At 38.7% G+C, this 11,189-nt stretch overlaps 1 protein-coding gene across 1 annotated transcript in view; it reads left to right on the top strand.

The window, feature by feature from the left end:
• The first annotated feature begins 10,846 nt into the window (after positions 1–10,846).
• The window catches only part of LOC115104908 (receptor activity-modifying protein 3-like), a 32,036-nt gene continuing 31,693 nt past the window's right edge, over positions 10,847–11,189 (top strand). The window contains exon 1 of the mRNA XM_029626312.2: positions 10,847–11,100. Coding sequence (XP_029482172.1) covers positions 11,049–11,100 — 52 coding nt within the window. The 5' untranslated portion in view covers positions 10,847–11,048. The remainder of the gene's footprint in view (positions 11,101–11,189) is intronic.

The raw sequence follows: 11,189 nt of genomic DNA, 5'->3' as shown, positions 1-11,189 counted from the left end.
ATATAAAATATATTTTGATTAGCTTTTTTCCCTATAGTTTTGATGTCTTCACTATTATTATACAATGTAGAAAATAGTACAAATAAAGAAAAACCATCGAATAAGTAGGTGCATCCACACATTTGACTGGTAGTGTATATGCATATAAATAAAATAAAAATATATACATGTATAAAAATTATTCTAATAGCAAAGGTATAGTTTGGCAGTTGAAAACATCATTGGCATTGTTGAATTTTATTTTTAGAATGGGTTTGTTAGCTAAACTAGCAGGTCTATTTCTTGGGGCCCTGTGCGTTCTATGGAAAATAATGCAACTCCGTGGAAGGTCAGTTCCACTCCGCTAGCAAGTCGTGGGGCACACCTTCCACGTTGTTCATTATTTTCCATAGAACGAATAGCCCCTCGTTGATTATCCCTTATCATAACGCACTAGAGAGATAGGTAGGTGTTATTTAAGCTTGTCTAACGTGTCCTTATCCTTCAATCTCCCTCCTCTATTGCCATATACATTGACTTGTTTAACCAATTTTTCACTAGAAATCACACAAGATATCTATAAGGAGAATATATATTTTTTATAGCCTATATCTGGAGAAAAGTTATTGTCAAATGAAAACAACGTACTGTGTGTACAAAAGCTACATCTTGAGTGGAATTATTAAACTATGTATCCTACAGCAAAAAAGCAATAGAGTAGCAACGTACATAGAAGTTTATAACCATATTAAATAAAAGAGTAAACTATAAAGAATATACAAACTTTGTTCCAGGTCTAAATTCCACGTTCACGTGTTATCGGAAGCTCGTAGTTCACTGGGATGTCCCAACTCCAACCCTAAACCTAACCTTAATCATAACCCGTACTTAACCATTTTCAATTTCTACTTCAATGGGGATGTCCCAAGAATCCCAGATAGCAAGGACTGTTCCCAGCGGATCATTTCACTTGAACGACCCTCCAAGTCAGAACCTCTGAGAAAAAGTTTTTACCCTACTCAAGTTGCAGAGTTGTGACGTTTCACCACTGACCTTTACCCTGTAAACCAAAAGATGACAACAAATCATTTTTTGACAATTGCAACCTTATCAATGTGGAGAATGTTGCTAGTTTAAGCAAGCTAGCTAACTTTAGTATTAGCTATCTAGCTACAATCTTATTTTTCGGACTTCAATGGAAGGTGAACACATTCATGTCGGACTTCCCACTTCCCCATTTCCCACGAGCAGATGAAGTCACCCTTATCTTTAAGCATGAAATTCATTAGCATCCACTGAGAAAATAAATCACAGTGATTAGTTCGGACTTGCATGAAAGTGGTGTCGATTTATAAGATTTGAACACCTTTTCATATAATCTTAATAAGCCTACACCACAACTTCTCAGATGTAGGAAATGTGTAGTCTAGGTTTACCCATCCCTCCTTCTGAAGAGTTACCCTCCTGCAAGCTTTCTCCCCAACCCTTAGCTAGGACACATGATTCTACTGCTCATTAGAACCTTGATTAACATTAACGAGGTGTGTAATGATGGGGTTGAAGCAAAAGCTTACCTACCCAGTAGCTCTCCAGCAGGATCCAGAAGAAAAACAAACTCCATCGCTGGGATGAAGCATTGCAGGGACACGACTTCGTGCCGCAGAATCAAATTAATGATCCTTTTGTGGACAGTGTCTGGTGGGGATAATAAAATGCTCATCAGTGATCTGCAATCATGGAATTTACATTGTTTCTTTCTTATGACACTAGTCCAACCGTACAATGTCACACTCCAATTTATGTCCACGTCACAGCTCATAATATAGTGATGCATCCAATAAAGCATCACAGAAGATGAGGTCACCGTAACTCACTGGTACAGTAAAAGCTCGCTGTTTGTCATCAGATTGTATAATCCAGTGTTCCCCAACCCTGGTCCTACAGAAATACGTGACATGCAGGCCTTTTTGCAGAAAATCAGTTATTTTAGGGCTGGAAAAAAAGCCTTCAACACCTTGTGGGTCTCTGGGACCAGAGCTGATTGATTGGTCAACATGGTTAATAGTAGTGGAGAAACCAGACAGTTCGACAGAGAGAGCTGTACAAGATTAATCCTGTGAGGTCCTAAAGTGATATAAGAGCAGAAGTCAATCCATGAAGTGTTATGGTAAATAGAGGTTATTGAGGAATAGATAGGCCTATTGATTGTAACAGGCAGCAGGATCTAAGCCATGGAAGAGGATGCAGCATGGCAAGGGCCTACTAAGATGTTATATTATAACCTATTGAAAATCAAGGCAAAGCAAAGTCTATCCCTATATTATTTTAAGCCACCTGTTCCTAAAATGTTAATTTGTCATTTGACTCATCACTCATGACACAGCACTGTAGCCCATAATAGTGATAATGCCAGAGACGCTAGAAACCAGTGTTCTCAGAAATAACACGGTAATGGTGCGCTCCCGAGTGGCTGATAATGGTAAAATAATTGAGTCTGATACATCGTATACGTCAGTCGGTTACATTATCTGTTTCGTTCAACAACTCAAATACGGCACCTTCTTATTTATATATCTCGGAAAAATTGCATTAAAAAAGTTGGGAATTCATTGTGATAGTTCACGAAATCTGTTCTGCTATTATATTCAACGTGTGCCTTATGATGTCCCGGCTGTCTATGGTAGAGGCTTATTTCTAATGCACTGCCAAGTTCTCCAAATAATAGATCACACATATTTCAAAAGAATATTGTACCAATTTCAGCCAGCAATAATTGTACCAAATGCAATGGTGGAACAAATATGTAGTTTCCATACTGGTTTTTACAATTTCACCAACCATGACGAAAAATGAACTATATGCGTCCCATGTCCATTTATAAATATGCATGGCACAGCATTGGACTCTCAACTGGTCAGATTGCAGTGGGTTCATACGATTGATAATTGTCAGTCAGGAGTGCTTGATAGTGACCCCAATCCGCTCTCTACAGAATTTGATTTGGTCTTTTGGAAAATATAAGTAACCGGTTTCACGTAACTTGCATAGACGGATATGTATATTATCACACACATATACTTAATAGTTGGAACCTCAGAAAACAATATATACTCAAATATTTACCTGCATTAAATCTCCCAAAAACGAACTAAACCCAGAACCATATGTATAGGTCAAGCCGTCAATTTATCCCCACTAACAACGAAACCGAATTTGTATTTCGCTAATTTACTTTACTAGCCAATGCAAACGCGTGTATTTTTTCAGCTCATGAATATTCAACTTCATTCCCAGCATGCAACGCGGGTGTATGGTTTTGTTTGCAAACGCATTCCTAACATGTAGTTAACCATAAATTACGTAAGAGCGTAAAAATAAAATGTGAATATATCCAATTCTACACCCAATGTGCGAAATGTACAGTCCCTAACCATTATCCAAAACGTGAACGCTGTAGAACGGTATAAATAGTAAAAGATGACACTTGCATCCTGGCTGGTCCGAACGCAGTGGGTATTACACTTCATTGGTTCAGTCAGTTACAGAAATCCTTGTTTCTTCTCAGCCCCCTCCCACTGTAGACCTTGACTAGCCTTTTGCTTGGGCAATAATTATTGTTACATTACCACTATAAAAACACATTAAATAGCGTATGAAAAGCATATTTACTCATACTAGGAGCATTATCCAATATTTTGCCTTCTTTGTCTCTTCTTCTATATCTAAGGTCCTTTGGTCTGTCCAGCACCAACTGTGCGTACTAATTAAAAAGGATGTCTTTGCTATTACAAGATAACATGCATTTGACGGACAGGTAGCTCATCTTTTACAAGGGGCAAAGTGTCCTTATCCCCCAATCTCCCTCTATTACCATATATAATGAGTTGAACCAATGTTTCACTACATTTAACACAACAAGTGATCAACAATACTACATACATAACAAGACAAAAGTTATTGTCAAATGAAAAACAATGTACTGTGTGTACAAAGGCGAAGCGTGTACAGTGCCTTGCAAATGTATTCATAACATTTGGATTGTCACATTTTATTGTTACAAAGCGGGATTAAACTTTATTTAATTGTCAACAATCTTCATAAAATTGTCTTTAATGTTAAAGTGGAAGACTTTAAAAAAATATATATATTTTTAAAGATGAATAGAATTAAATAACTAACATATAGTCGTTGAATAAGTAATCAGGTCCCTGAGTCAATACATGTCAGAAACATCTTTGGCAGCAATTACAGCTGTGAGCCTTCTTAGGTAAATCTCTAAGGGTGGGTTGCACCAACATGGATTAACTCTTAAACTGGGTTAAATCAAGGTTAATCTATTAATCGTGTTGCACCAAATGTTAAACTTAGTTTTAAATTAATCATAGTTAAATTAAATCCTTCCTCTAATATAAGTTGTTTTCACTTTAAACCTAGATAGATTTTACACCTAATGCTCAATAAAAAAAAATGAATATACATTTAGATTGGAGATGAATTCTAAACTGCCACCTTCTATGGTTCAACTGCTAAAATGGCAGCATATCTACTGCAGAGAGACCAAAACGATAGAGTTCCTCAGAGAATATTTAGAAACAGTTTAAATCCTGTTGAATTTTATGATAATGATGAGTTTTCAAGGAGATACTGCTTCTCCAAGGACTCTGTAATGCAACTGGAAAGAAAGGTTGGATCAACCATTAAGCATGGGAGTGATAGAAAAGCAGCTGTACCCCCACTACTTCAGCTCTTGGTGGCCCTACGGTTCTATGCAACTGGATGTTTCCAGATGGTGGATGGGGACCTTTTTGGATTCCACAAGTCAACTGTCTGGAGGATTGTAATCAGAGTGTCCAGTGCTATTGCCAGTCTGAAGAATCAGTACATAAGGTTCAATCCTACAGAAGAAACAGCAGCTGGATTTTACAAGACAGCTAGATTCCCAGGTGTACTAGGGGCAATAGACTGTACACACATTCCTATTCCCAACCCTGGTGGCGAGAATGGAGAACTATTCCGTGACAATGGATATGCCTGTCGTGTGGTACCTTAGCCTTCCCTGTTTAAACTGCCAGACATCTGAAGAGAGAGAATACAACACATCTCATATCCTGGCAAGATGTCTTAGAGTTTTTGGTGTGGATTTTTTTTTCTTTATTACAGTGCCTACAGGAGGGGCTCCGCACGAGGATGGACACTACACTGACAATCATTATTGCAGTAGCAGTTCTGTATAACTTTGGCAGGAGACTGAGGAGGACATACCTGAGGAATTTAAATTCATAAAAATTAAGTGGTACAACAAATCTCTGCTTAATTATAAACCTAGATTTACAAAACCTACATTAGCTCTAATCATAGATTAATTTAAACCATGTGGGTGCAACCCACCCTAAAAGCTTTATACAACTGTGTTGTGCAACATTAGTTCATTACAGAAATATAAACAAAGCATGTAAAGTGTTGGTCCCATGTTTCATGAGCTAAATTAAAAGATCCCAGAAATGTTCCATATGCACAAATATCTTATTTCTCAAAAATGTTGTGCACAAATATGTTTACATCACTGTTAGTGAGCATTTTACCGTTGCCAAGATAATCCATCCACCTGCCAGGTGTGGCATATCAAGAAACTGATTAAACAGCATGATCATTACAGAGGTGCACCTTGTGCTGGGGACAATAAAAGACCACTCTAAAATGTGCAGTTTTATCACACAACACACAATGCCACAGATATCTCAATTTCTAAGGGAGTGTGAAAATGGCATGCTGTTGCCAGAGAATTTAATGTTAATTTATCTACCATAAACCGCCTCCAACGTCATTTTAGGCACAGTGTAACCACGCCAGCCTAGGACCTCCACATCCAGCTTCTTCCCCTGCTGGATTGTCTGAGACCAGCCACCCAGACAGCTGATGAAACTGTGGGTTTGCACAACCAAATACTTTCTGCAGAAACTGTCAGAAACTGTCATAGAGAGACCGTTACAAGACCCTGAGGCCCATTGTCATGCCATTCATCCATCACCAACACCTCACTTTTCAGCATGATAATGCAAGGCCCCATGTCACAAGGATCTGTCCACAATTCCTTGAAGCTAAAAATGTCCCAGTTCTTCCATGGCCTGCATACTCACCAGACATGTCACCCATTGAGCATGTTTGGGATGCTTTGGTTCGACGTGTACGACAGCGTGTTCCAGTTCCCACCAATTTCCAGCAACTCCGCACGGCCATTGAAGAGGGGTGAGACAACATTCCACAAAACCCACGAGAAATAAGAACACAATATGTAAGTAAGCATACTATATACAGGGTCAGTTCCAATACAATATTTACAATGTGCAGGGATACTGGAATGATGGAGGTAGATATGTATAGGGGTAAGGTGACTAGGCAACACGATTTAAGATAAACAGAGTGGCAGCAGCTTGAGTGTGTGTGTGTGTGTGTGTGTACATTCAGTATAAATGTATGTGCATATTATGTGTGAGTGATCAAATGATTGTGTGTGTGCATAGAGACAGTGCAAAAAATAAAAAGGTCAAGAAAGTTACAAGGTTAACACAGTCCATGTAGCTATTTTGTTAGCTATTCATCTGTCTCATTGCTTGGGGATAGAAGCTGCTCAAGAGCCTGACTTGATGCACTGGTATCGCTTGCCGTGCGAAAGCAGAGGAAAAAAAGTCTATGGCTTGGCTGGTTGGAGTCTTTAACGATTTTCCTACCACACCACCTCATATAGATGTCCTGGATGGCAGGGAGCTCAGCCCCAGTGATGTACTGAGCTGTCCGCACCACCCTCCGTAGCACCATGTGATTGAGGGCCATACCAGGCACTGATGTAGCCAGTCAAAATGCTCTCAATGGTACAGTTGTAGAACTTTGAGGATTTTTTATTTCACCAGGTAGGCCAGATGAGAACAAGTTCTCATTTACATCTGCGATCTGGCCAAGATAAAACCTAGCAGTGCGACAAAAACAACACACACATGGGATAAACAAAAGGTATTTTGAGGGCCCATGCCACACTTTTTGCCAACTTTTTCAGATGTTTTTTTTAAAGGTATCTTTGCAAATCTGCATTCCCAGTCATGTGAAATACATAGATTTGGGCCTAATGGATTTATTTCAATTGACTGATTTCCTAATATGAACTGTAACTCAGTCAAATCTTTGACATTTTTGCATGTTGTGTTTATATTTTTGTTCAATGTATTTTCATAATTCTTCAAGCTCTGTCAATGTGTTGGGGATCATGGTTAGATAATTTTCAAGTGTTTCCATGGATATTCAAGCAGATTTAAGTCAAAACTGTTACTTGGCCACTGAGGAACATTCACTGTCTTCTTGGTAAGCAACTCCAGTGTAGATTTGGCCTTGTGTTGTAGGTTTTTGTCCTGCTGAAAGGTCAATTAATCTCCCAGTGTCTGGTGTAAAGCAGACTGAAGAAAGGAACTCCTCTAGGATTTTGCCTGTGCTTATCTCCATCCCATTTCTTTTTATCCTGAAAAAACTTCCCAGTATTTGCCGATGTCAAGCATACCCATACCATGATGCAACCATGATAAAGCCCCGCCTCATCCCAGCTCACTGGTCACCATAGCAGCACCCACCCGTAGCACGCGCTCCAGAAGGTATATTTCACTGGTCACCCCCAAAGCCAATTCCTCATTTGGCCGCCTTTCCTTCCAGTTCTCTGCTGCCAATGACTGGAATGAATTGCAAAAATCGCTGAAGCTGGAGACTCATATCTCATTCACTAACTTTAAGCACCAGCTGTCAGAGCAGCTCACAAATCACTACACCTCTACATAGTCCATCCACCTACCTCATCCCTATACAGTTATTTATTTTTGCTCCTTTGCACCCTAGTATCTCTACCTGCACATTAATCATCCATCAATTGAACTCTGTAACTGTTTTAAAAATCACCAATGGCCTCATGGTAACATCTCTGAGCAGTTTCATTCCTGTCCTGCAGCTCAGTTCAGAAGGACGTCTGTATCTTTGATGTGTCTGGGTAGGGCTGTTGCGGCCATGAAATTTTGTTAGCAGGTTATTGACATGCAAAAGCCTGCCGGCTCACAATAATTGAACATTAATTAACATAAACACGTTTAGCATCTCCAGGCTCCAGGTATACAAGCCACATAGAAACCTCTGATGCGCTCCTTTGGAACATCTACATTTACAAAAGTCTAATAAATCAATTGAATATACAACATCACAATAAATCCATTATTTATTTTAGGCAGGTCTAAAGAAACAAGATATGAAGAACATGTATTTCAGAAGAACAGAATATAAGTTGGCCTACTGTATGTTATCTGGCTATGCGCCATGCCATAAGTTTGTTCATTTAGCGGACAATATACTGTATCCTTATGAGTGTCACATCTGTTCCTGCAACGCCCTCTACTGCTCATCCTGTGTCTCCTTGACCTGCCGCCACTCCCCCAGTACGCTCTCCCTCTCTCTGTGTGTGTGTGTGATTGTGTGGGTGGAGACAGGTGTACTGGAGTCAGAGCAGATCCCCACCAGCTGCAACCTGTTCCATAATCAAGACCTCTACAAATACTCAGCCCTGCCACTTCCACACTGCCAGATTGTAATCATTGCGCAGTCAGTCTACGTGTCTAGCCGCTTGTTACGATTAGATCCTGTTATCCTTGCCTGATGCTGTTCTCCTCTCCGCTACAGTTCCGGCAGCTCTAGTAGGGCTGAAATTTTATGAACTGACTTGCTGGAAAGGTGGCATCCTATGACAGTGCCATGTTGAATGTCACTGAGCTCTTCAGTAAGGCCATTATACTGCCAATGTTTGTTTATGGAGATTGCCTGGCTGTGTGCTTGATTTTTATATACCTGTCAGCAACAGGTGTGGCTGAAATAGCCGAATCCACTCATTTGAAGGGGTGTCCAAATACGTTTGTATATATAGTGTATATGGCCTGCATGATGTGACTATAGGCTATTGATGATTTGATAAAGTCACAAAAAAGCTTGTGCTCTTAGTTTTAAATGTTGATATTCGGTAGAATCAATAGAAAAACAAAGGTGTATTCTGAATCAGCTGAAGATGGAGAACAATCCACACTTGTATTTAAAAACAAATTGAAGATAGAAAAAAAATTGAAATTCACACAAAAAAAGTGTGAATATTTTCCATCCTCCTCTGATTCAGAATATACACACTTTTTGTACAACCGACTAGGTATTCCCCTTTCCCTGTTTTGCTATGGAATTGAGAAATCTGAATATCCAATATAAAACTAACTTTACCTCGGTGCCGAACCTGAACCATATTTTGGGGGTAGATTATCCGTATCTAGTTAGCTACACAAAAACAACCACATACAAGAGCAACATTACAAATGACGTACGTGTGAAATGATTAAGGCAACCAACATCATTCATTTTTGCTCGGAACCTCATCTTCAATGTTATTCTAACTGTCATAAATATTTAGTTGCGACGTTCAATTTGGCCCGCCAAACCGATGGTTCGTTTTCATTATACGTCCCCTGAGAAACAAGTGTTTTGCCTTTTTAGTTCTGCTTTCATTTGGCAGCACTGACATACTCAGTAAATCCTCAAGATAGCGCCCGGTTGTTTTTCTTCCAGAAAGGAATCCATGAGTCAAATAAAGCATCTGCATGAAAAGGAATACATAAATTGTATACAATTTGATACCGTTCAGAGTACTTTTTTGGATATTCCAAATATGGATTTTATTTTGCACGCATTTCTTTGAATGGCCTAGATTGAATACAATTTTGCTAGGCCTAAAATCACAAACAGCATCATCAATTTATATTTGTATCAATCCTACTTGTGGCTTGCCCACTTTTCCTCTGTCATGTTTTAGGTAGGTGGTAACACTTTATAATAACTTTCATGAAAAATCTAGGCATATTTATAGCCTAGAGTAGGCTTACATAATAGGCCTATTAATAAACAAGTATTTCATTCTTTGTTACAATTTATGGATATGTATAGGAATATTAAACCATTCAAAATTATTGCATAAGAATGAATAGTCCAACATAAAATGTAATAATCTATAACACATAACATTTTACAATGGCTTATTCTTGAAAGCTATTTAAAAAATGTAACAAATAGTTATAGGTTATTTAGATTGTTTAATGCAAAATCTGTAAAGTATACAGCTAAACAAATAGTCTAGTAGACATGTTAAGGACCAGTGCAAAAAAACGTGATTTTCCTTTATTATATATATATTTCCACACTATGAGGTTGGAATAATACTGAGACATTTTGAAAATTATGATAATGCCCTTTTAGTGCAAGAGCTGTTTGAAAAGACCGCCTGAAATTTCAGCCTGTTTGGGTGGGATGGAGTATTGGCCTGCTTGGTGACATCACCTGGTAGTAAATTAGTTAAGAGAACAATAAGAAAGAGAGTTCCAAACCTCTCTGCCAATAACAGCAAGTTTTCAGTCTTCCCCTCCCTACTCCCTGACTAGCACAATTCTTGCTTGAGAAATTGCTCTTTGCTAAGATGCTACTTTTGATTCTTTTTGACAATTTGAATAGAAAACAATCACAGTAAGGTACTTAATTGTTACCCAGATATTATTTGATATTTTGATAAAAACGACTGCATTGGACCTTTAATATGCACGTGTCATTCAATAAAATCGTTATCATTCATATTAAATTGTCCATTTCATAATGGTTTCCTGCATATGGAAGGAGATAGGAACGGAGACGAAGGGGACGATCTATCTCCCCTCCTTTCTCCCCCCTCTGATAGGATGCTAGAGCGCAGAAGTCATTTTAGCAACGAGATGTGCAGGCAAGCTTGCACAAGGACAGTGAGGCAAGAACACCGAGGACGCGCATCCAATGTGGAGGTTCAGTGCCTGATTTGAGGACGTATTGCGGAGTTCTAAATTTGACTCATGAACTATGAAAGAAGTTGCGCGCGCGCGTGCTTTCATTGAGTTTGGATAATAATGGTTTGCTACAGACATTTATCACCCAGTTGAGATTTAATTGAAATAATCCGAATCGTGTGGGGGATTGTTATTCTCAACGTGATGGATACAAATGCGTTGGCTGTGTTTAAACTTTTAGTGGTTGGAATTTTGGGTGAGTATTTTAGTGTTTTATTGTATAGGCTATTAGTAGTCGATTGGATAGTGTTCTAGATTATTCAAATATATTATTTATTAATGATG

This window comes from Oncorhynchus nerka, linkage group LG22, assembly GCF_034236695.1.
Source record: "Oncorhynchus nerka isolate Pitt River linkage group LG22, Oner_Uvic_2.0, whole genome shotgun sequence".
NCBI classification, from domain to species: domain Eukaryota; kingdom Metazoa; phylum Chordata; class Actinopteri; order Salmoniformes; family Salmonidae; genus Oncorhynchus; species Oncorhynchus nerka.
Note: the sequence above shows the minus strand (reverse complement) of the source record. Positions and strands in the feature narration are given on the sequence as shown.